This window comes from Neovison vison, chromosome 11 (genome assembly GCF_020171115.1).
Source record: "Neovison vison isolate M4711 chromosome 11, ASM_NN_V1, whole genome shotgun sequence".
Taxonomy (NCBI): Eukaryota; Metazoa; Chordata; class Mammalia; order Carnivora; family Mustelidae; genus Neogale; species Neogale vison.
This window is the reverse complement of record NC_058101.1, coordinates 6,714,649-6,741,266: the sequence shown is the minus strand read 5'-3', so window position 1 is coordinate 6,741,266 and position 26,618 is coordinate 6,714,649. Positions and strand designations below refer to the sequence as shown.

At 43.7% G+C, this 26,618-nt stretch overlaps 2 protein-coding genes across 3 annotated transcripts in view; both read right to left on the bottom strand.

The window, feature by feature from the left end:
• Positions 1-10,932, bottom strand: part of NUP54 (nucleoporin 54) — a 35,482-nt gene extending 24,550 nt beyond the window's left edge. The window contains exons 1-5 of one of the 2 annotated variants that reach the window (XM_044267973.1): positions 10,798-10,932; positions 9,936-10,097; positions 7,003-7,086; positions 6,761-6,907; positions 1,240-1,466 (exon numbers count right to left, since the gene is read on the bottom strand). In XM_044267973.1, the coding sequence (XP_044123908.1) occupies positions 1,240-1,466; positions 6,761-6,907; positions 7,003-7,086; positions 9,936-10,097; positions 10,798-10,864 (687 nt within the window). In that variant the 5' untranslated portion in view covers positions 10,865-10,932. The remainder of the gene's footprint in view (positions 1-1,239; positions 1,467-6,760; positions 6,908-7,002; positions 7,087-9,935; positions 10,098-10,797) is intronic. The other variant, XM_044267974.1, reaches the window with a different exon arrangement.
• Positions 10,933-14,179: 3,247 nt separating this feature from the next.
• The window catches only part of SCARB2 (scavenger receptor class B member 2), a 70,990-nt gene continuing 58,551 nt past the window's right edge, over positions 14,180-26,618 (bottom strand). The window contains exons 8-12 of the mRNA XM_044267878.1: positions 24,899-25,017; positions 23,319-23,392; positions 21,095-21,146; positions 18,173-18,331; positions 14,180-16,856 (exon numbers count right to left, since the gene is read on the bottom strand). Coding sequence (XP_044123813.1) covers positions 16,818-16,856; positions 18,173-18,331; positions 21,095-21,146; positions 23,319-23,392; positions 24,899-25,017 — 443 coding nt within the window. The 3' untranslated portion in view covers positions 14,180-16,817. The remainder of the gene's footprint in view (positions 16,857-18,172; positions 18,332-21,094; positions 21,147-23,318; positions 23,393-24,898; positions 25,018-26,618) is intronic.

Sequence of the window (26,618 nt, the reverse complement as noted above, 5' to 3'; positions counted from 1 at the left end):
AGACCATGACCTGAGCCAAAATCAAGAGGCAGATACTTAAACTAACTGAGCTACCCAGGAGCCCCATAATCCAACTTCTAAAAAAAGAATTTAAATTCATTCTAGACTAGTTCTCATTTTACCATATGTACGTTACATATCAACTTAAAAAAAGTTATATCCAATCTATGTCCACTATATAGCTCTTAGTCATTACACAAAAGTATTAAAATTCCAATTATATACACTTAAAAATTCCTTTTGTTAGAGTGATAACAGATGTTTTAGTAAGAGAAGCTGGTCACTTTCTGTCGTTCAACCACGTTGAGAAGGGTCCGACCCTCAGGCTCGCAGCCCCACACACAGGCTTACATACGTACTGATTAGAGACAGACACAGGCAATAAAAAGTAATTGGTTTTGTTTTCTTTTTGTGCCACTGAAAAGTGGATGGAGTGCCTACGTGGCTCAGTTGAGTAAGGGCCTGACTCTTGGTTTTGGCTCAGGTCAGGATCTTAGGGTCTTGGGATCAAGCCCCAAATCAGGCTTCACAGTCCTTTGAATCTGCTTGGGATTCTCTCTCTCCATCTGCCCCTTACCCCGCACACGTGCACGTTCTCTACGAAAACCTGTCAACACGTCTTTCAAAAAAAGTGGCTGGAGTACAAACTGGATTGCAATATATTATTTATGAAAAATATGCCATCGAGTTGACCTAAATACTCTCACTGGCTAACCAAACAATCTCTGAGAAGTCGAATTCAAAGCAGAAGGTTGTCGGGTAGGCATGGAATCAGGAAGAAAAAGATTATACTGTTTTAATGGCTTTAGCATCCAGCTAGAATAGTGGCAACAGAATGACACCTGCCAAACAGAACATACAACCTGTCTAGCCCGTACTCTGCTGGCCAGAGTCCACCTTCCTGGAGAGTGTTAGATGATTCTCACTAAATTCTAGTTTTGGGTCTCTACTTCACAGTTGCCAAGTACACCACCCTGCTTCTAACACGTTTTCCTCAATTTTAAATTACATTCTGATCATCCCTTCCCCTTCATTCATACTCTGGTCACCTTCATCACATGTATGTAAGAAAGCACTTCACCTTAATAACTTCTGTATCCTTAAAACAAAAGTGTAATTGTACCATATTCAAAGAGTACTAAAGACAAAGCAACTGTTTTCTTCATATTATTTTAATCCAAATATCACATTCTCTCTTACACACACTCTTCAAGTGAGGATCAAAAGAAATACTAATACCTTAAATCGGCAAAAGGGATTTTCTTGTGTGAACTCCACTGGTGGAATGTTATTGTTGAAATATCCTTTTCCTGTTCCCCAAAAGGCCTGTAGTTGATTCCATTTTGCTAAAATAGCATCCCTCTCATCTCCTAATAGCGTTGGAGCAGAAAGAGCACTTGCAGTATTTATCAGTTGGTTGGACTGTGTAGGAGCTTGTGTGGGTTGACTGAAGAGACCACCTAATGCTAGAAATGTAGCCCATAATTAGTATTTCAAAAAAAAAAAAAAATCAATCAATTCAGACCCTAGGTATAGTAGGCAGAATAATGCCCCTTCCCCCCAATGTCCACATCCTAAACCCCGGAACCTGTAAATATGTTACTTTACACAGCAGAAGAAACTCTGTAGATATGATGAAATTAGGATATTGAGTTCAGACTACCCTGGATTAGCACTTAGTGGGCTCAACACGATCATAAAGGTCCTGAACAGGGAAGGGGGAGGTCAAAGTGAAACGTGACGATGAAGGAAGGGGCTACAAGCCAGGAAATGCAAAGAGAGACTAAAAGCTGGGTAAGGCCAGGGAACGGATTCTCCCTTAGAGCCTCAAGAAGCAACAGCCCTGCCAACATCTTGATGTCAACCCAGGGAAACCCATTTCTGAATTTCTAATCTCCAGAACTGTAAGATAATAAATCTGTACTATCTTAATACATATACTAAGTCTGTGATACTTGGTTATGGCAACATTAGGAAACTAATATACTAGGACAACCCTTAGAGTCACTATCTTCTCAACACAAGCACTTCCACTACCGGGATGTCAGCTGGGTTCATATCAGATCCACATCAAAAAAAGCACATACGGATATGATATGGAGAAGTAAAGTGTGTGCAGCTGCAGAATGGGTTTTTAAGCCTTTATTGCTATTATACGTGTATAATAAATACAAACTGGAGGGCCTGAAATAAGCAAAAAGAATCATTATACCAGTGTTTCATCAGTACCAACGTGATCACTTCTTACATGTAGTAAAAGAACAACAAATGAACTAATCATCAGGATTCTAAGCTAAAAGCTTTAGCAGGCCGCGAAGCTTTGGGCAAGTCATTTAACTTCTCTGTGCTACAATTTCTCCAATAGAAAGGGTGAACTTGCTAGATCAGATCAGATTCTCCAAAGCAGGAGGCAAGTAACCCCAGTACAAGAACTTACAGCTGTCCGGCAACAGCTGGGTCACTAAATGGACTAATGCACATGACCAACAGTTATTTTTTCATGATCTGATAATATACTTTACAAGTCTCAGTTTGGTGCTAGTCTGCCTTTAATGACTCGCACCTGCTTATTTCACATTTTACCAAGGGAAAGAATAAGGCTCAGAGCTTGAGGCAAAAGTATTAGCTAGAATCTGCTAACACTATGACATTTTCTGTGTACTTGATTTCAGTTTTCCTATCTTTATAGCAAATGATACTGGTTTTCCATTTATAGCAGGAGTACAAATCTTCCTTTTAAAATAAATATGTAAAGTTAAAAAGTAAAGTGACTTAAAGTTCTTAGTAATACAAATGGTACAGAGAGAACAGAAAAACCATGAATACCAAAATGCTCTGAGTTAAGGGCCGCTATATGAGCCGCTATTGAAGTATTCTTTCAGGTCGACAGGTTCTAAGTACCACAGGGTCACTGGAGCTGCCACAGTGCTAGAGAGGGTCTCTTGTTACCCTCCAGAGAGATGATATTAATTTCCAAATGGGCGCATGTAAAAATTGTAAAGAATTGGACTAGAAGCCAGAAGACTTGAATCCTGGTTATTATAAGCTCTATAAACCATTTCCTGTAGGGTCGCCTGGGTGGCTCAGTGGGTTAAGCCTCTGCCTTCAGCTCAGGTCACGATCTCAGGGTCCTCGAATCAAGGCCCACAGGAAGCCTGCTTCCCCCCCTCTCCTGCCTGCCTCTCTGCTTTCTTGTGATTTCTCTCTCTGTCAAATAAATAAATAAAATCTTTAAAAAAAAATACTTCAGCAATCAAAAAAAAGGGGGGCGAAGGGAGAAGGAGATGATTAAGTGCGGCAAATTCTGACTTTTGCTGAATCTTTTCAGTAGAATCGGGGACATTTCACTCTTATTTTTGTGTTAAATTTCTCATTTAAGTAAAGAACAGTAAGTATTCACTGGATCTGGGAGGACTAATGATCTTAACTACGTGAATACAGAAAACCGAATCCGGATCAGTGCGGGCTGAGAGGTAAGAGAAGACACAGACAGAGATCTTCCTTTTCCTATTTCGCCTTTACGAAGAGAAGAGCAACTGAAAGGTGACTGTGAGATTCAAGCTGTTTTGTTTTGTGGCCACTGTTTTAAGAAAAAAAGAAACTTCAGGTTGTTTAAATGTGGGTAAGAAGGAACCTTGGGGAAAGCAGCTGAAGACCGTGTTGGGGAGAGGAGTGTTGCTAAAAGAAGAATCCACAGTCCGAGGGTCCCTGGGAAGAATGAGATCCGCAGCACAAGGAAAGGTTAGAAGAGGAGTATGGAGGGAGGCAGATGAGCAGAGCTGGCAGTGGGAGACTAAGGAACTGTAGTGCAATAAGGGATTTTATCTTCTCTTTGAAGTGGAGGTCAAGGCCATCTGCTGAAAGAAGAACAGAGAGATCTGAGATCTGAGGAGAATAAAGGTCTGTTACAGAAGGTGGGAGAATAAATTAAATAAACTTCCAAGGATTACCAGACAATGCTGAGGCCCCGACTTACATCAATGATTAAGAATTTAGAGGTACTACTCAATCTTTTGTACTGTGTGATTTTCTCAAGCTGCACCTAGAGAGACAACTGGGCTTTCCTGTGCTTGGGATTTTTTTAAACCCTCAGGCACAGGATACAATGACAAGAAGTTTAGGGTATTGGCAACCAGTGACTAGTTAGCTAATTAGGGAGGACAGCGAAGATAAAAAGGAGCTGATGGAAGAACAGAAAATGGCCTGAATGGTCTAATGGTATAAATGAAAATGTCACCAGTTAAAGACCTAATGAGGTCTAGGAACAGCTATATTTGAAGTATTTAAAAAGGCAGGCTGAAAAAACAATAGATTATGGGACGCTCACATTAGTGATTTTGAAATTAGAACATTTTCAGATGTTGCCAAGGCCCAGGGTAAGAATTAAGAGAAACGGAAGACGTCTTTGGAATAACAGGTAGATGGCAGGGCTGTTTGAATATACAGCCATGTGATGTTTAAGTAACCCAGATAGAGAGAAGCTGGAAAGAAAAGGAGGACTAACAACCAGTTGCCAAAGTTTTCAATGGATAAGAGGTACCGTCCAGAAGTCAGCAGCTGAGATTAGACATCGCACAGAAGGTACAGCCAGAGAACGTGCATCTCATACAAGCAGGGGTTTTAAGAATAATGGAACAGCTCCATCATCTTTGCAGATTAAACTCCAAACTCCTTACAGCAGCAGCTCCCAAACTCATCATGCTGTGCCATGCAAGGATGCGTCTGTCAGTTCTTCCCCCGACTTGGAATCCCCTTTCTGACTCTATCCAACTAATTCTTTCAAGATTCAAATCTTCCGTATTCCACAGCACCTTCTAGAGACGCATTTTAGTGCTTTCACATTATATAAGTATTTTGTATAAGTGGATGTTTATTATTCTAATTAGATATTCGTTATTGTCTCCTTGTAGGCTATAAGCAGGAACTGTGGCTTTCAACCTAAGATACCTAATCCCTGACGTACAATATACAGGCAGAAGTGCCTGCTACATAATTGATTAAGTGGCTGCTACATATTCTGCAAACGAATAAAACCAAATTCAAAGTCCCATTTTTCCTAATGAAAGTGTAATTATAATAACTGAGAGTTGGGGAGACTTTCAAGAAACAAAGAAAAAAATTCACTTTCCCCGTCTCCTAAAGTACTCAGATTTCCAACAAATTTTGTATTTTTGCAGGATAACAGAAAAAAGAAATGAGTAAAATACTAGAAAAAAGAAATGAGACTACTATTCTATTTTCTTTGTCCTACTGGCTAGATAGTTCTTGAAATTCATGTTTAATAAACTAATAATCTTCAATAATTGAGTAGGATGAATTTCAGCCAATCAATCAAGTTACCTAAGAACAATGAAATGAAAGTGATTTAAGAGGTAGTAGACTGGACTAGTGAAAACAGCATCACACAGGAAGACAAAGAACTTGAATTTATGTTTCTATTCTGCATCTTGGGAGGTCTATGGAAGAGTCACAATCTCTGTTTTCTCTCTTCACCTATGAAAAGGAGATAACAAGAGTACTATTTCACAGGATTCTTGTGAGAATTACATGAATTAATCCATAAAGATAGCCCTGGAACATATGCCATACCAGCTGCGAAGGGAAGCTATCAAAGACTAATTCTAAGCTTGTACCAAAGGACTTGAGGCCAACCTGAAGAGGCTTGTATCTCAGGCCAAAGATGGAACAATTTAAGTATCAGTAACTGCAACAGATTAAAAAATACCAAAGAGTTGAAATACTTAAGTTCCTAATATTAAGTAAAAATTAACTGGTCTCCTTCGGAGAATCACAGGGAACCAACTCTTTATTTTTGAAAACTAATTATAAATATGGAAAGAATCAACCAAATAGTAAATTTAAAAATATTAAAAAGTATTGCAATACACGGAAAAGAAGTCACGAGGTCCGAGTACCACTTTGCAACCCCTGAGAGATTGATGGATCTAAGTAATCATCGCCAACGGCAGCTGCCAGCACAACCGAAAACAGACACAACCGACCTTCTATATCCCTCCTGATAAAGGATGCAGTACCACCTGCAGTCCTGCAACCCCACAAAAACTGAACTATCCACAAAGTAAGTGCCTAGATCCAGCCCAATTCACAAGAAACACAGAAGACAACAAAATATGTTAAACTACACCGCAGGAAGGCAATACAGTAAGTCCTGACTTGAAAAATCCTACAGGAGAAGTATTGCATTTCTTTAACAAACTGGAAAAACAAAAAAGGAGGGCGAACAGGGGAGCTTACAGAGCTTTAAGACACAGGAAACTAAACAATAACGCTTACAAACTTCATGACAAAACTATACAGTAAAGAACAGGTGACCACGGCACGAGAGACAGGACTACGGTTCCTCTGACAGCGAGGGGACTGCACGGGCAATGTGGGGGGGCTGCACAAGTGGCTGGCCAGAGGCCGCCTGCTGACACAGGCAGTGGTTCCAAGGGTGTTCACCTTATACACAACTCAGTAAGCTGCACTTCTGTGCAGTTCTCCTTTTTGGGTTACTTTTAGCCACAATGTAAACGGAATGTTCTGACACACAGAGGCTTTACAATCCTGACCAGCCTTGTCTTGGCAACTGCTATCATCACATATAGACATGAGAAGTTGCTTCTGGAGTCTCGTGGAACATAATACTGATAAATCTTCACAAAAAGATATCTGTTAAAGTGTTCTCAAGAGTGCACTCAATGCTGGCTATATGTTACAGTTTTGTATTTGAAGAAAGATGAAGGCCTCTCATACTTACTGGTCTGCTGTGGCTGCTGCTGTGTATTAAATCCTCCAAATCCCAGTCCAGTTCCCAAACCAGTACCTAAGCCAGTACTACTTCCAGTTGTTGTGCCAAAACCAGTACCAAAGCCAAAACCTTTGTTCTGAGTACCACCAAAGAGTCCTTTGAAGAAAAAATTTAAATTGCGTAAGTTTAAAAAAATAAAACCTGATCTCTAGCTCATTTACATCTACAAATGCCTTCAGATATCCTCTTACCAGTAGTGCCTGTGTTAGCTGGAGCCGAAAAGCTGAATGCAGAGCCTGCTGTTGTAGTTGTTGTCCCAAATCCTCCAAACCCACCTAATTTAAAAAGGATAAATGAAACAAAGAGGAAAAATCTTTTGCATACGTAGTAATTTTTTCCAAATCATTTTACATCATTGCCACGTAAAAAGAAAATATTCTGATCTAATTTTCCCTTTCTCTACTTTCAACTTCAATTTTTTAAAAACTATACTACTAATCAAGTCAATATGTTGCAAGAAATAAGTAAATATTTCAGATAAAAATACCGCAATGCAATACATACCCTTCAACAAAAGGGCTGATGAACAGAGTTGAGAAAACACGGGAGGCCTATCCCATGCTTCACAAACTCGAAAATGACTATGCAGTACTTTCAGGGCAGGTGTCGCAATTTCTAATGCCCACAAGACTTAGGCTGAGAATACTAGTGAGTGAAGAAGACGGGGTGTTTACTGACTGGTACAACTGTTCCATGTGAACAATTTTTTAAAGTGGCAGCAGTTTCCAAATTCCAGTAGATTACTGCTGTGGGAGAATGGTAGTTTAGTAGTCTTGTATATTCCTATTTTTCCCAAGAGAAACAAAAGATCTAGATTTTCTATGTGAAATTTATAAGAATTTTAAACCCTAATTTAGTTTTCTGGCAAGAAATTCAAATATTTTAAAAATCGTGTGTCAAACAGATCATACTGGCAGACTGTGGCGCCAGTTTGCAACTTTGGCTTCGGTGAATTAACTCACATGCTCTCTTAGCTTATGTTTCCATTTAGTCTTCATGAAAACTGAGGATTTCCCAAAGGAAACAAACTCACCTCCCTATAAGAACATGTTTCTTGAAGGAAGAGATAAGGGGGAAAAAAAACCGCAAGTGGAAGGCAGTGGGAAGGAAAGAGCAGAACTAGCACAGTTCTCTGCCCCAGACCAGCAACTGACAGATACACAAATTTCGTTTTTAGGTTAAGTTTAGAAATGAAACTCATCTTAGCCATATGTATCTTGACATATGAATGGGACGGAATACAAACAATCTAATAATGTTTTGTTTTTTTCTTATTGTCAGTTTTTACCTGATTACCAATATGGTGCCAAAAAATCTTAAGAAAAAAGCTTGATTGAAGCTTTAGTGTGGAGTTATGCCACAGTTTTTTGCAATTAGTGTGGAGTTATGCCACAGTTTTTTGCAATTCTAACTTTTAATCACATATATCTCAAGTAAAAGAGACAGATTCATGTTACATAAAACGTATAAAGAGGAAAAAAATCCCAACCCTCTGATATTCATCATATAATTTTGATTTGGAAAATTACTTAAAAATACAGTGTATATTGTAGCCATAACCTAATACTCTATTTTCTTGTAGGTTTTATTGCAGTATTGGAAATGGTAAACATTTTGATTTTAAAAATATCACCTAGAAGTACAGAACAGTGTTCTTAAGCGTTTTCATTATTCCTCCTTTCTACAGAAAAACTATACTATATTCTGAATTGGCTACACAATATTAGTATCTTATCATGCTTCCTAATACCAAAAATGTTTATTAGTAATAGTGGATCTGCAAAGACACAAAATAAACAAGAACTTCTATCATCCCTTTGTTGAAGGCTCAGTTAATGAACATCTATAAAAGTGGTTAAAATACAGTTACATTATCACAACTCAAAATTAACAGTGATAACTCGAAATGAACATGAAATCAAGCAAATACCGTAAGTTTATTTATTGTTGCTGAATTACAAACTGGGTGGCTTTGTTCGGAAACACAAATTTCAAAATAATGTTGTTTCACCCAGTGCCAATTTTAAGCAAACAGGGAAAAAATAAACATACCAATGACAGTGATACATGATCACTTTAAATATACCTTAACAATAATAAGGGACAGTTTTATCCTTGGAATCCAAGGTTTCAAGTATTCTTCAAAACGTTTCAAATCAGATGCCAAGGTGATGTTCGCACTGCAGTAACAAACACTGCACCAACACCCAAATAAATCTTAGGGAATACTGTTTACAGAATGCATATAATTGGCATGGGCATAAGTGGCGTGATGTAAGAGAATACGGACAATAAATTCATATACGAGCAGCAGAGGAACAAGACTTTTCCATAAGATACTGTATATAAAGTACAGAGATGTATTTTAAATTTATATACACATATATACCATTATAGTTTGTGTTCTGCAAATTTCCAATGAGCTTCAATCCATACCGATACTAAAATCTTCATTATTTTTTTCATGCAAAGATGTCTCGCTACCTACTAGAACTCAACGCTCTGTGATAATAAATTAAATTGCTCTGCTCATTTCTCAAAAAATCCAGTGAGAAACTGGGGGCTCTTTCTACAATTCGGTATCTTACAGAAATGGACCCTCATCTGCGGAGTGGATGGAGGAAATGCATTACGGTTGTCGCACACCTTCGAGCAACCGGACGGGAGCTGCTGTTCGTATAAGACTTGTTTCTCTCGGGAAACACAAGGACAAGCAAATGAAATTCCAATGAAAGATGCAAGAAAAATGGAAAAAAAGTGACTGCAGGAGTCCAAGAATCCCAGAGCAGCGGCCTGACTGCCGGGCTTCTGTTTGGGAGGAGATCCCAACAATTTGGAAAACGGCTTCTGCTCAGAACCACGCGTTCCGAACCCTCACCCCCTGGAAGGTACGTTCTGTTCCACGGATCGGAAGTTAACAAAGGAACATCATACCTCGAGACACTTCCCCAACCCGCATCTTCTAAGACAGGCAAAACTGGGTACCCATGCCGTGGCTCCGACCCCGGGGCGGGAACCTCCCCCGCTGCCAGGCCGGTCGCGCTCCGTCCCACAGCAGGAGCCGCGGAACATTCTTGGACTCCGGCGCCCGACGCTCGCCACGCGGACGACCCGCAGCATCTACCTGCGCTCGCCAGGCTGTTACCAAAACTGAACGGCGTCGCCGAGGTCGTCGGAACGCCGAAGTTCCCAATATTAAAGTTCACTGCGGGATTAGCGGTTAATCCGAAACCCCCAAAATTAAACCCACTGGCGGTGGAGTTGGCGGTCTCAAGCCCACCGAATCCTGACAGGCGCGGCGGCGGAGAAACGACAGAGACGCAGAGCGGGAGGGAGAAGCGGAGAGAGGAGAGAAGGGAGAGAAAGCGAGACCAGGGTTAGCGGCGTCGGCAGGCGCCCCGGGGCGAAGGCGAACCCGGCCCGGGCTCCAGGCGGGCGAGGAAGGCGCAGGCGGGGGCCGGACGGGAGCGGGAGCGCGACGCCCCGCCGCGGGGACCCCAGCGCCGCACCGAGGACCCGCGTCGCACGCACCGCGCGGCCCCCGGCCCGCAGCTCCCCGAGCCCGGCAGCGGGAGCCGAGCGGGGGCCGAGCGGGGGCCGAGCGGGAGCCGAGCGGGAGCCGAGCGGGGCGCCGCGGCTGAGGGGAGGAGGACAGGGCGGGTCTCCCGCGGCGGCAAAGAGGAGCCGCCCCCAGGTCTCCCAGGAGGGCTCCCGGCGGCCGGAAGCGAGCCCTGGGAGGACAGGGCCCTGCGGGGACCCGCGCGCAGCACCAGGGCCCCAGGCTGCGCCTCGAAGCCCCCCGCGGCCCCCTCAGGAGTCGCCCGGGCCCGCTCTGCCGCCGCCCGCCCTTCCCCGAAGCACGAAACCCCCCGAGCGGCCGAAGCCTCCCCCTCCCCCTCGATCCGCCACCCGGAGAATCTCGGACCGAGGGGGTGGGCCGGAGGTCTCCCTTCCTCCCCGGGAGAAGGTCCGAGGGGCTCACTCACCCGCGGGCGCCGCAGTGGCTGCAGCGGTGCCGGAGGTGCCCGCAGGAGCCCCAAAGTTGAAAGCCATGTCGCGGGAGCAGGGGACCGAGATTCTGCTCCCGCGACACCCGGTGCATTCCTCTTTTCAGTCCCGCGGGGAAACCGCCCTCGGACTAGGGAGTTCCGCTTCTTTTCGGGCCCAGCCTACGAGGCCGGAACGCCGGAAGGGCGCACGCGGCGGGGCGGGGCGGGAACGCGCCGCCGGCTTCCGGGGGCTTCGGGGCTCTGCGTGGACGGGGGCGTCTCAGCCGCGGGCAGGAGCTGGGAGTCGGCGGGGCGTGCGGTGCGAAAGCCCCTAAGTGCTGCCGTAGGCAGACCCCGTGGGAAGGATGTGCGGGAGGTTGAGTAGGAGTGTGATGAGGACCGGAGAGGAAGGCCTCATCTCCGTGGCGGAGAGTACATGGAGGATGCTAAGACTCACGGAGGTTCCCGGAGCAGCCTTTACCCAGTCAGGGGGTACATGGGAAAAAAGGGTTAATAGGGTTGCCTTTGAGGATGGTATCTTTAGGTTCCCCCCCTTTTTTTAATATAACTAACCTTATAGAATTATTTGATTCTTAAATCTATGTGCTCGTATACTTTAGTAAAAATAAAAATAACAACAACAACAAACCCACATTGTGTTTATCAAAATGACAAATCCTTGGACCCATCTGCTTTTAGGAATTCATCTTACAAATGGGAAAAAATTGGGACAAGTTTGTTGGTTAGAGCATTGCCTATAATAAGTGACTGGAAACACACGGGTTTGCTTAAACAGTTGCATTTATACAAAGGAGTATTATTCAGACATGGAATGGGAACAGTAAAGCTCTTTCTGTGCTTAAAAGAAAAAGATCTCAAAGATGTATTACAGCGACGCCTGGGTGGCTCAGTGGGTTAAAGCCTCTGCCTTCAGCTCAGGTCATGATCTGGCTCTGCTCAGCAGGGAGCCTGCTTCCCCTCACCCCCCTCTCTCTACCTGCCTCTCTGCCTACTTGTGATCTCTCTCTCTCTCTCTCTCTGTCAAATAAATAAATAAATAATCTTTTAAAAAATGTATTACATAAAAGACAATTAGAAAACCTTCTCTGGTATGCTACGATTTTGGTGATGGAAAAGGGGGTTAGAATATGCAAATACGCATTCTTGTATACAATATTCTTGGAAAGATAGATCTAAAAAAGTGAGTGACATTAGTTAACCTCTGGGAAGATGAACTGTGTGTCTGGGAGACGGTGGAAGACTTTTCACCATAAACCACTTTTATGCTTTTTGAAAATGTAAATGGTTTACCTACTCAAAAAATTAAATCACGCCAACAGTGGTAATCGCAGGAGTCCCAGTGAGAGTGCTGACAAGGGAAGAGAACAGCAGGGAGGAAGACAGGAGCAGATGGACTTGATTGGCAGATGTGGAGGGAAGGGGAAGGAGAAGTTTAGCAAGAGTCCCTGTTTTCTGGCCTGTACGACTGGGTGGATTGCAGTGCCATTCCTCAGTAATGGGAATTTGGAATGAAGACAAGAAAAAATGAATTCTTTTTTTTTTTTTTTTTTTTTGCTTTCTGGATTTGATGACGATCTGGCGGAGGCTATCCAGCAGGTGTTGGTATGTGCGGCTGAGGTTGAACAACACGTATGTCGGCTGTAACTGTTCAGGTTGTAATGGAAGTCAGGAGTCAATGGAGTGGTCAGGAAGAGTTATCAAGCCAGAAGAGGTTGCAGCTGATCGTAGGTATTGAGAAGAAAGAAACGGTCCCCAAGGGAGCCGGAGAGAGCATGGTTAGAGAGCTAGGAGCGCCCGCAGAGTGCAATCACAGAAATGATGGGGGGAAGGGGAGAAGGATCAGGGATGAAAAAGAACAGGGGAGTCTGTCTTCCATAGGAAGCCTTCCCTGACCACTCTTTCTCCACCAGGGCAGGAACTCTTTTTTTTTTTTTTTTTTTTTTTTTTTACTGGTTTTATCCCTACTGCAAGCAGAGGGCCTACCCCTGGAACAGACTTTATTCAATACTGTGGGATGATGAATGAGTCCTGTGACATGTCCTTCTCCCTTGCCTTTCCCATATTCATCTCCAAGCCCCACATATTTTATCTTTTAAACATTTCTAAAATACTTCATCTCCCCTGCCATCTCCCCGATTCCAATTACCATTGTCTTTCGCCTAGACCAGGGATTAGCAAATGATGGCCAAATGTGGACCGTTGTCTGTTCGGGTAAAGACAGTTTTACTGGCACAGAGACACGCCCATTTGTTTACATGGTGCCTAGGACTGCTTTTATGATCCAAGAGCAGAATTGAATAGTTGTGACAAGAGAGGTCTGCAAAGCCAAAACTTCTTCATCTGGCCCTTTACAGAAAAGGTTTGCCAACCCTGACCATGACACTGCAGGAGCCCTTGTAGTGCGGTGAGCAGGAGAGTCAGATGGTGACCTCATTCTGGGGTGCCCAGAGAACCAGCTAACTGTGACTAGGAGTTCCCCCCTCTGCTAGGAGAAGGGGCTGCAGCCAAGCTCAGGTCCCATGGAGCCACGGTCTTCTCTTCCCCAGTGATGGAGATTGTAACATTCCACTGGCAGCTGGCATTCCCGATTTCTATACAGCATTCACCCCAATCCAAACTGCCTGTTGCTCAATGGCTTGTACATTCCTTCGTGGACAAGACTGCTTCTTCACGCTTGTCTCTTCAAAAGGGGGACTAGAAGACAGATTTGTGCTCTTTAGTGAGACCAAACAGTACTCTGGCCCTTGGCTGGCCTCTCCGTGGGATGAGAGGAGGTTGGAGGGTCTGTGCCTTTTATCTTGCTCTTCCGGCCCTATACATTTTTATTTTCCCCAATAAAACCAATTACTTAACCCCTGCTGTGCAGCTCTGTGGAGTTCTCCCTGGAGTCCGGTGCATGACCCCCATCTCACATGCCAACGCAGACCCCAAAGGGACCCACCCAACATGGCGGCCTCCTTACTGACCTCCCCGTATCCACTAGACTCTTCCAGTTTACTCACCTCGCAGCCAGAGCAGGCCTCGCTAAACAAACCTGCCTATTCTGCCACTTGTAAACATGTTCCTTCCTGCTCCTGCCCCCTTTGGTTAAGGGCCAATGTGTCGGCCTACTGACCCCCAGTGCTGTTAAGGGGCTTCCAGGCCTCTAGAGAAAGCCCTGGGGCAGAGAAACTCGCTGTGGACCCGCTTCAAGCTTGACGGGTCAGGCTCTCTGGACCCGTCCACCACAGCTGAGCAGAACTCACAGGGGGCCCAACAGGTGAGACTCAGGCCTGCATCTGTCACAAGGACAGAGAACATCTTTCAAATGAAACCCCAGAGACAACAGTTATCTGATGACATCACATACGATTTCCAGTGCAATTTCATAGAAACAGTTTTATTAGTGAAATACTTCATTGCATTACGGGTAGAAATAAACAAGTCTAGAATCACATGGAATGAACCAATTATTTCAGCTACAGGAAGAGCATTCTGGTCAGTATTCTGTTTGATGGCCACGAGCAATTACTTCCAGAAATAATGCCCAGACGGCAAGCGTGAAGGTCACCCTTTGCAGAACTCGCGTCTCAAGCAATTTAAATAAAAAAACAAAAACCAACCTCCCTTCAGTAAAAACCCCAATAGGGGCTAGTCCTATAGTACTCGCTGCACTTGACCATTAGTGATCTTTCCAGAACATAAATTAAGTCCAGTAGGAAAAGCCTTGACCTACCAGTGGCAAAGCCCATTCCCTGTCCTGTGTTCAACTCTCAGATTTCCCTGAGAGAGGCAAAGTCACCTCCCTCTGTTCAGTTTCTCCCTAAACGGAGTGTCCTAGTACAGGACACACGTATTTTGTGATAACAACAATCATAGACTTTGGAGGCCTTTCCAGGATAAGGGCTCCGAGAGAATCAGTGTGAGGAAGTCCGTTATGCTCAACCTAAAGCCCGAGAGGCACGTTTGTTCTTTTTAACCAACCGATAACCCTGACGGCAGTGTATGGGCTTTCCACAGAGTTTTCAGAGACATGATATCACATGGGATGTTAAGCCAAATCACTATGAAGAATGGCAAGGCGGTGATGTGTTTTGGTCTCCCTGCCTGTGTGGGAGTCAGTTTGAAAGCGTACATGGGCTGTTATCATTCATAGTATTTAGAAATTTCCTCCTCACAGATACCCTGATAATAGGATGAACCAATAAACATCCGCTGGTTCATCAGTTTTATTCGTGTGGATCAGTGGATAAACAAAAGAATATAGTCAAATATCGATAAATTTAAAAATCTAGATATTTGGCATTATTGAAGACAAAATATTTTCAATTTAGTTTTTCCCCTTTTGGTGATTTGGGATATCTGTAAGTTCTATCTTCATTCACGGAGAAGTTGAGAGTTTAACAAATTAGCCCCTTCAAAAAGGGAACACGTCACATATTGTGTTGTTAGTGTAGAGAGAAAGAAACTGGGGCAAATAATGGGATTATCACCTCCACACAGGGATCAGAAGCTGTATTTGTGACATTCATGGCCTTCTCTCTTCATTTGGTACACTGAAATCCAGCTTCAGACAGAAAATCCCGTAAGATGATTCAGCTGTTATGAAATTCTCTGCGCACTTTGCTGGCTTAACTATACCGTTTTCTCGATCAAAAATGAATAGTGAACTTTGAGAACCAAGAAAATGCCCTTAACTATGCTTGAATTTGTGTCACATGGTGGTTCCTAATCCTCTGATTTAGGCTGCACTGAAAAGAGGTGGCCCTGCCCCTTGGGTCCCTAGGGACCTTTCTTTAAAGCCTTTTCTGTGCAATATTTTAAAACCCCATCATTCATTCTGTCAGTAAGATGATTGTCACAGGATGTGTAGGGCACATTTTTCTCTCTCCATGAGTGATAGTGAACCACAGAACACTGGAAGGGGTCAAATCTGGGGACAGAAAGCCAACTTACAAAAACAATTTCAAAGTTCCCATGAATGCTGCCCCGGAAGAAATATCCTGTGAGCACCGTCAGACTTCCTGAAGTGTGTGTGTAACTCGGGCTGTGAATGGATGGATTTCCCATATTCATAAATAATTTTACAAAGAATCACTCAATAATACTGTAATTAATAGAGTATCATATTTGGCGCGGGTGACTGGGGGAAAAATCATTTACTGGTGACACCTCTCCGAAGCACCTTTCCACACCAAGATTATTTTGACTAAAAACAAAACAAAAAAACCTCCCAAACTACCCACAAATGTCATAAGTAGCATTTACTTCTACAGCACATGAAACATCTGTACCTGTCCACACCAACATTATCTGCACATCTTCTCAATTCGCAAAAGTACGAGCAAAAATGCCTCAGGTGCTTAATCACAATCAACTCACAGGGTTCGCCCCACAGCACACCCCCCACACCCCTTCCCCACTGGGCTTGCAAGGAGTCAAAAGATCGAATTATTTTCCTGGAGGAATTATGAACTGAAGATTAGCATGAAATACAATATATCACTTTTTAAAAAGAGGACATTAGATGCCTTTTAAGGATGTATTTATGAGGCTACCATTTTACCCTGGGTTCCGAACTCTTCCTCCCTTCTGTTTTAGGGTGAAATACAACAGAAAATACAACAGAAAATCGTCTTTATATATTTCAAGCACAAAGTTGGTGACTGACACACACTGAAGAAGGTTAACGGAGGGACGTTAACAAGCCACGCGGACACATTTCAACCACGACAGTGGTCACACAGTTCTGGAGCTACCAGCACCCAATTAAAAAAAAAAAAAATTACTATACAAGAGTTTATTAAATACCTGCCAGACACATGGAAAACAAACAATTTTATAAAGCCTAACGGCCAACCGAGTCAGTCAGTCATTTAACCTCCTGCCGGCTCGCTCTCCTCACTCGCCAGCGCGGGGTCCCTCCTCCTCTCCGGGGCAGGCCACAGGCCCGTGTAGACGCGGCTGGTCCGGGTCAGGACAGCTCACACGGCTCCTCCGCCCAGCTCGGGCCGCGGTTAGGTTCGTATGAGGGGTGCCCTTTCGTCTGCGGTTCCCTGAGACTCAGAAGAGAGGGGACAGCGGCGTCAGGTGGTCCCTTCAGAAAGTTCTCCCAGGGGGGGAAACGCTGGGGGACAGGGCGGCGGGGGAAGATGGGAGGAGAGTCTGACAGGAGGGCGGCTGTCACTCAGCCGGCTGCTGCCTTGCCCCTGGGCCCTCAGCCTGGCTCCTGATTCCGCAGCAGCGCCCTCCCCTGCGCCCCGGGGCCCATAACCCTCATGGACACACTCCATGGACTTGCTCCTTCCTGGTTCAAAACCTACCAGGGAACTACGTCTCAGAGGCGGTGGGTGCCCAGCCGTCGCTGGCTTGTTGACTACACGCAGACGGTTAATGGCAGGAGCAGTGAGAGCATTTACCTGGGCTTTCACCTGCACTTATGAAAATCTCAGTGACTGTGCCACGTCCGACCGGAAGGGAGGCCCAGACACAGGAAGGGCGAGATAATCACCTCAGACACAGGAAGGGCGAGATAATCACCTCACACCTAAGTCACGCTGCCCTGATGGGCACAGCGGAAGAGAAATCGTGTTGGACACAGGGAAATCTGAGCTAATACTATTCCAGTGGTTTCAACCTATTTCATTTCCTCCCTCACATTGGCCTCAGACACTTAGTTGAAGCATTTAGAAGGGGGGAAAAGCCTTTGGTGCAGAGAGAGACACTGCTCCCACAGGAAAGGCTCCTTCATGGTGGAGCTGGGAGGGCCAGGTGGTCACTTAGGACAACTGAACTCTTTATCCCAACCGTTTGTTGGGGGGGGGACGTTACTGGTCCCCTGCGCCAGTCATTTCATACGCGGGGATGACTCAGTGGGAGGCATCTTCTGGCATCCTCTGATTCCTTCCAAGCAGGTCTCTGCTTGTCTTGACTTTATAATCTTTGAATTGCTTCATCCCACAACTCATGCTTATCGAGCGCCTATGAAATGCTAACACCGGGGCCAAGTGCTTTCTGTTCACGATACCCTCTAATCCTCACGAAAAACCTCTTCAAGCAGGTTCTCTCATGATCCCACTTTACAGATGAAGAACTGAGGCCCATTTTAGTGCCACGCCACCACTAAGAGGCGGAACTGGGATTTGAACCAGTCTGCCACCAAAGTCCAGACGTTTAGCTGTTAAATATTCTCCCTCTCCTTTCGGGTTATTTTCAGAAATATGAAGCTCAGTGCCAGGGATTCCAGGCCTACCGAGACAGCCCCCAATTCTAGAGAGCATCACTGCATTCCTCCTCCCTCTCTAACACACTCGCTTTGCTTCCTTTGGTTCAGTAGTAACGCGAGGGAGACGCTCCTCCAGCCACTGCTCACCTCGTCCATGGACCCCTGTCCTCTGCACGCAAGCCAGGTGAAGACCAATCCAAAGAACACGCCCAGCGCCATGACGATGTAGGGTATGTTGGTGACGATCAAAGTGGTGTTAATCACAGACTTCAGTCGACTTGCAGTCTCTTTATCAATGAGAACACTCTGGAAGGCAAGGAAATAGTGTTCCCCTGATTACTAAATATGCAGGGTGTAGAGTTTTCTGCTCTATCTTTCCTCCAACTCATTAACCATAATTTGGGTAAGTCTTCCCATTAGCAAACTGAAGAGACTAAAAATTCATTTATAAATTAGAGTAACCAGAAGGGGCATTTATTCATTAACATCTTTTTTTTCTTTTTCCTGAACACACGTCTTCCTTTCAAATTAGGTTGGAAGTAGGAGGGAAAGAGTAATAAAAAATAACAAAGTAATACCATCATTTGTATCAGACAACTCCAACTCATCCTTTAATATCTAATTCAGCGTAACTTCCAACCAGAAGTTTTCTCTGGCCAACTCAGGCCTGTTAAAAGTCCCTTTACTAAGCTTCTGTACCAGTCCCTAAAAACCCCCATCACTGCGCACTCTGTGCGGTAACTGTCTGTTGATCTGTAGGTCTCCTTGTGACTGTGAGGTTTCCAAAGGCAAGACTTATATCTTAATCACCTCAATGTCAGAAATAGCACTCAATACACAGTAGGTGCTGAATTAATGCCAGTTGACTGACTGAATGAAATATTCCAAAAATAATATGTGCAAAGTATAACTACTGTCTTGGTTAAATCCCTAGTAATGGAGACCAGGGGTCTTGGGACCCTGGCTGGCTCTGTCGGTAGAGTGTACAACTTTCGGTCTCTGGGTGGTGAGTTCAAGCCCCTTGTTAGGTGTAGAGATTACTTAAACATAAAATCTTTTTTAAAAAGTTCCTTAAAAATAAAAGTACCCTAAAAAGACCAGAGGTCTCAACAGGTTGTCTAAAGAAGTCTTGAGGTTCACTAGAATTCCAGAGGGTATTGATAACCAAGAAAATGTTCTAGAATAACACTTTCTGGATGCAGAACAAATATCTTATCTCCTTAAATTGTAATGGATGAGGTATCTGGAGAGCTTAATTTCATAAAAATTATGAGCAACAAATGGAACTCTGGGCTTAATTTAGGCTGAACCTGCACCAGACTGAGGCAGAGGATGGGTTTCTAGGACTGGAGCTTCCAGTAACTGGACAAGATCCAAAAAGGAGGTGGGAGAGCAGTATCCAAGGTCACATCAAGGTCTAATGTTTCCTTTTTGGAGAGTAGAGTCAAGTCCTTTCTAGGAGGTACCAAAAGCACAAGGTTTTACTCCTCAATTCCCTGGACTCAATATAGTCTTCAACAAAAAAGCAAAGCGATCGTTGAGTTGGAGGGGACTTCAAACGTGAACACAACTAGGAACACAAGCCGGCAGAGCAGGGTCCTTCCCCATTTTCAAAAAGCCCTGCTTCTGGGCCCTTCTCTGCAAATAGTAACAATGACAACGCAGGAGCAACTGCAAACAGATCCTAGAAATTGGTGAATATTGCCTACATTTTCCTAGGAAACAATGAAAGTCTTGCCTTAGAACTGCAATCATAAACCCTTCAAAAGTTTGTAAATGTGGCTACCAAAGTAATGCCAGATGAAAAAAGAAGGTTATAAAACTGTATTTATGGAATGATCTCAACTATCTAATATCACAAGCAGAATAATGCTAAGAGGCAACATGAGCAATGTCAGCTGCACTTGTTTCTGAAGGGCGGGTTATCAGTGATTTGCCTTTTAAATATTTTTAAGATTTTTTAATTGAGGTATAATTGACATATAAACAGATTAGTTTTGGGTATACAATATAATGATTCAATATTTGTTTGGTGATTCACTTCTAAAGTATAAATTTAATAGTTTTCCAAGAACTTTATAAACAGCTCATGTTAGTTTGACAAAGTGTAAGACATTAAATTATTTTTTACAAAGTTATTATTGGAAACACTTTAACAACACGCTGTTGAGTAAAATGAGAAAGTTAAGAATAATATCAATCTCACCGAGGTTTTGTGGAAGTTATTTTAGCTTTCCTTTTTCTTGCCAATCACTGTTACTGAATTTTCTATAGGAGCAAGGTTATTAATTAATTAATTAATTAATTAATTAATTTTTTAGGGAACAGAGAAAAATAACATAAACTTTAAAAAATGGTGCCATTAACAACAGAAGCAAGCCAATCAAGAATTTATTAGAGAGGAAAAACCCCTACATGTTCCCCCTCCAAACTGGGTGGGAGAAAGAGGGAAGTTGAGGGGATTTGTCCAGTAAATGCATGTGATTCAGAAAAGAATTTATCACAGGTGTCTGAGATAGCAGGCGTTTTCTGAGCTTTCTGAAAATGTTTTTATTTGCAAAACTTTAATTTATACCTAATATTTTGGAATAAAATTTCTATAGGTATAGTGTGAAAGAAAGAAGTATTTCATTAGGGAAATACTTTTTGTTTGAACTATGACAGGTCTGTGTCCTATAATTCATGATATATGTTTGTTTATCAAGAAGTTAAAAAAAAAACCTGTAGGCTATGATAAAAGATAAGGCAACCATGTATCACTAAAATGTCCACAGTGTTTGACATTGCTTCATTTAGCTCTGCATTTTGTTTCTGACATAACCAGCTGCCCAGAAAGAGAGTTTCCCCCAAACTATGTTCTTGAGAAAGGAAATTTTTTCAAATCTCAAACACAGTCAGCCTCATGTAAACATATGAACAGAATATTTTCTGAAGACAAACAAGTTTTTAAAAATCACTGTCCCCCTTTCTCACATCTTACATCGCGCAGTTACAATAGCAGACGTCATACGGGAAGTCTCCCACGCTTTCACAAGTGAAATACACCCGTGGCTCCCTCCCACGACTTACCTCATTGATGTACATCACTGGGAAAACCAGCGTTCTAATGTTTCCCGTTTCACTATAAAGAGAAAAGGTGACAAATCAAGACCACCATGAGATAGCACCTCATACCTGTTAGAGGGGCTAGTGTCAAAAGGCAAAAAGTAGTGTGTGTTGGTGAGGATGTGGATGAATGAAATCCTTGTACCCTGCTGGTGGGAGGGTAAATTGGTGCAGCCAGTCTGGGAAAGAGCATGCAGGTTCCTCGAAAAATTTAAAACAGAACTACCATATAATGGCATATGGTACCATATAATGGTATAGAAATACCATATAGCATCTCCACTTCTGGATATTTAGCCAAAGAAAACAAAAACACTAACTCAAAAAGATACATGCACCCCTAGGTTCATTGCAGTATTTTTTTCCAGTAACCAAGATATGGAAACAAACAAAGTGTCCATCAATGGATGAATCAATAAAGGAAACTTGATATACATTCACAGTAGAATACTATTGAGCCATAAAAAAGAACACAATCTTGCCATTTGTGACAACCTGAATGGGCCCTGGGGCGCTACAATAAGCGAATCAGCAGAGAAGGACAAATGCTATATATTTTCCCTTACACAAGGAATCTAAAACAAACAAAGCAAACAAACTGAGCCCGCAGATGACACAGAGAACAGATGGGTAGCTGCCAGAGTTGGGGCTTGGGGGTGGGCAAAATGGGTGGAGGGAGTCAAAGGGTAAAAATGTCCAGTTATAAAATAAGTCAGTCCTGGGGAGGTAACATACAACACGGCAACTAGAGTGAATAATGTTGTACCCACAGAGAGAGCTGCTAAGAGAGTAGATCTGAAAAGTGTCATCACAAGAAGAGAAATCTGTACCTAGTGTGGTGACAGGTAACTAGACTCACTGTGCTGATCCTTCTGTAATACATGTAAACGTCGACTCATTATATTGTCAACCTGAAGCTAAGATAATGGATGTCAATCGTGCCTCAATAAAAAAAAGACAATGTCTGAGATTATTTTATAGACATCCTCCTTATGATAGCACACTGGCTGGAGAGGTAAGTTGTGGGAGCAGGGCTCCCCACTGAGCGCAGAGCCCAGTGTATGGCTGCATTTCACAACCTGAAGATCAAGACTCTAGCCGAGATCAAAAGTCAGATGCTTAATCGACTGAGCCAGTAGGCGCCCCTCCTCAGAATGTTTTATGACCAGGCCCCAAAGTATTGTCTTCGCTCGAGCCCAGAGCATGTTACCAGGAACCAGCTCTATACCTGCTGTTTGGGGGACCCGACCTCATTTAATTCTCTCACTAGTCTCCTGCAGTAGGTACCACTGTCCCAGGGATTATGGGACAGTGGTACCTACTACCTGCCCAGGACCAATAGGACTGTAATATCATTTTGATTCTAAGGCTCTAGGTCTTAACTACTAATTTATACTGCCTCAGGACTGTACACATGGGTGGCAAAATGCATTCTTGCAAACCACATTTATTTTCCAGAAAGATCCATGACATGTGGGGTTAAATCTGCAAATCTGATGGGGAAGCCAAGTGCTGTAACAGATAGATGGGTAGACAGACAGAAACAAAGAACAGATACATACCATTATGTACAGTTTTGCAATTTGTTTTTTAAGTCATAAGCATCTTCTCATATCCCTAAAATTCCCATTGAAAACTCTCAGCAGGAGATTATACTTAGTGATCCTAGTTAAGCGGTGGCTTTTAGATGGAGTGTGGGGAGGAGAGGCTGGACTCAGGAGCGTATGTTAACTGCCCCTTAACTGGGAGCCTGTGGCCCTGGGTGGGAGCAGTGGGAAGACAGGAAGGGAGGCGACCAGAGTCATGGCAAGGGCAACGCCGCATGGCATGGAGAGGCGTGGACTCTGTAGCCTTAAGTCACCTCTCCGTGCCTTGGTTTCCTCATCTGTAAAATGGGGCTAACACAGCATAACCGTGAGGAATACATGAGTGCCTTGGAACAATGTGTGATTGTTGGAACAATACTTGGAACACTGTGTGATCCACAGAGAGCAGGCTCTACGTGTCTGGTTAAAAAAAGTACGTAAATTCCAAGACCAAGACAGCCTCTGCGGGTGCCGATGATGCCTCATCCCTGAAGGGCAGGAGGGAGCGGACTTAGAAAGGGATCCGCCTCCTGCCATCGACCCACCCGAGAGTCAGTGCAGCCAAACCACCCACTGCCTCCGACGAAAGAGGTAAAACTTACGCAAAGTCTTCTAACTTCTTGACGTAAACGTTGATCTGGAACCTCTTCGCGGCTCTTAGAATAATTCCAGTCAACTGCGGTCAGAGGAGTGGGAAGAAAGCATGAGGGCTTATTAAAACCATGAACAGCTTCTCTCTGCAGAGCACCAGCTCCATGGGATGCTCAGAACCAGCGTGGCCGCTGCCAGGTCGGCGAGGACAGGTGGGACAAGGGAACACGGACCCCAGGGCAGAGGCAGAGCTGCGGCTGCAGTCGGGTGCCTGGTGGACCGGTGCCTCCCAAACTTCACTACGCGTGCGAGCTCTGCGGCCTTGGGACCATGCAGACCGTGATGCCGCAGGGCTAGAGTGAAGCCTGACGTGGGGTGCGGCTGGCGAGCACCCAGGATGCTCCCCTCGGGATGGCGAAGCCCTGGGCAACCTTGCCAGGAGGGAGCTCTGAGCCAGAGAGCGGTCCCCGGGATGGTCGGGACACCCACGAAGCCGGGAAGGCGGTCTGCCTGTGGCCGCTTTGCCTCTGAACTGGGGTTAAGGGACTGCCCTGGCCCTCGGGGACAAGCACCTGCCCACCCTTCTGCTGAGGAAGAGGAACTGATTGAAGGTGAAGAGAAAACGTGGGGTAAGGGGGTAAGGGGGAAAAACACTGGATCTTTCTCACAAAAAGATAAAACCATTGATTTCTCAGACACAAGAGCAAAGTGCCTATAAATTGCTGAGCTAAAAGGCTGTTCTTGCTTTTTCTTTACTGTTCCCTGTGCTCAAAATCCCCAAAATGAAGATATCTGACCTCTAACTCAGTTCCAACAGTGAGAGGCTCTCACATCATAAAACGATATTCCTTTCCTTTTAACGTGGTTTTTAGTTTATCTCCTCTTTGAAAACAGGTCTAAAGTACATGTATATCTAATGCCTTTTAAATTAATATCATACAATAAACTCTCAACAGTGCCTGCAGAATGAGGCTTGCTAGAAGTAACTGAGGCTCGGGGCACCTGGGTGGCTCAGTTGTTGAGTGTCTGCCTTCCGCTCAGGTCCTGATCCCAGAGTCCTGGGACCGAGCCCTGCATTGGGCTCCCTGATCCGCGGGGAGCCTGTTTCTCCCTCTCCCACTCCCCCCGTTTGTGTTCCCTCTCTCGCTGAGTCTCTGTCAAGTAAATAAATAAAATATTTTTAAAAAAACCATATATTCAACCAAAACATTCCCAGCAGTGAGCAAAAAAAGAATGTGGCTTCGACCCTGCTGATCTGTCTGCCAGTGGGAGAATGTATCCACGTTCAAGTCCAAGGCTGGCAGCGGAACACTGGCCAGGTTTTACGGGTCCAAATCTCGGTCATTCCAGCGATGCAATGTTTACAGGTGCTTTTTCGTTAGGTTTGCCGCTATTTCTGCCCATCAGGGCCACACAGTTCAGCCTGTTAGGCCATGAGACTAGGTATCACATGCACAGAGCTGAGTCTTTTCCCCTTGAATATGTATATGTGAGGCAGACAGTAATGTTAACGGGCTCTGGACTAAGCCGATAAACACTGCGTTGGACAGAATAAAATGCAAGCTTTTACCAGGAAGACGTGTGCACTCACAGGGTTTATGTCCACAAATGTCTCATGATCGTCCTTATTGGGATGCATGCCGTCTATGGCAGAAACGAACTGCTGGTCCGCTTCGTAGAAGTGTGGGAAAGATATAATAATAGGTGCACCTGCGTTTTAAGGAAAACAGGAATGAATGATGTGGTTCTTGAATGTCCAAGATGAATGGGAAGTTCCTGCCCACAAACCTGGTTCCTACGGAGGGGGAAGTCTATCCATAAGTAACCTTGGGTGGGGGAGGGGGCAGGTTAAATTCCGTCCAACACCTCCTAGTTTGGGATTTATACTCATTTGCTGACATCTCATTGACCCTAACATTATTTTATTCTACCATATATACTGAAGTCATGGCTAAATTACATATTCTCCAGTATTTCTTGCACCTATGAAATATAAAGGTTTACACACATTATTTTAATTAACATTCCCAGGAGCCCTATTAAGTTAAACCTATTAACTTCATTTTGCATTTGAGGACAGTGAAGTTCAGAGGCGTTAGAACAAAACAGGTCCAAGGGCATCCAGCTGTCAGTGATGAAGGCAAAATTCTAACTGAATGAGAGACCTCTCCTCTGAAAGCACTTGTTTCAACAGCAAATCTCTACCAGTAAAAGGACTTCTTTTTTTCTTTTTTTTTGGCCTGCTTTTCTTTTTTTCTGCTTTTCCTGGTTTACCTAGGACAGGCTTTCTTCTCCTGAATATGTTGATACAGAATTTTTTAAGACTTTGCCTGGTCATACTCTCTGCCCAGCATTTGACTAGCTCAAGGTCTGCCCACATGATCTGTTGTTTTTTCTTTTATTTCCTTCCCTATTCATATTAAAACTCAAATAGAGACTGTCTATAATAGCCAGGACAATCCACATTGCAATCAATGCAACGCCTATCAAAATATCCGTAGCATTTTTCACAGCACTAGTACAAATAATCCTAAAATTTGTAAGAACCTACAAAGACCCCGGATAGGCCAAAGCAATCTTGAGAAATTAGAACAAAGCTGAAGGCATCACAGTTTCAGATTTCAAGATATGCTACAAAGCTTTATTAAACAAGTGTATGGTCAATTAATCTATGACAAAGGAGGCAAGAACATACAATAGGGGAAAGGCAATCTCTTCAATAAATCATGTTGGGGAAACTGGCCAGCTACATGTAAAAAAATGAAATGGGACCACTTTCTTACACCATATACAAAAATAAACTCCAAACAGATTAAAGACCCAGCTATGAGCCCTGAAACCATAAGACTCCTAGGGGAAAAAAAAAAAAAAAAACAAAAACGGCAATAATCTCTTGGACATTGGCCTTAACAACATATTTATAGATATGTCTCCTCTGGTAAGGGAAACAAAAGCAGAAGGAAACTATCAGGACCACACCAAAATAAAATCCTTTGGCACAGCAAAGAAAACCATCAACAAAAGAAAAAGGCAACCTACTGAATGGGAGAAGATAAGGGTTCATATCCAATATACATAAAGAACTTACACAACTCAACACTGAAAAAAATAATTTGTTACAAAGTGGGCAGAGGACCTGAATAGACATTTCTCCAAAGAAGACATCCAGTTAACTGACAGTATATATGAAAAAATACTCAACATCACACATCATCAGAGAAATGCAAGCCGAAATAACAAGGAGCTAGCACTTCACACCTGTTGTTCTGGCTAGTATCAAAAAGAGAAGATTAGAATAACAAGTGTTGATG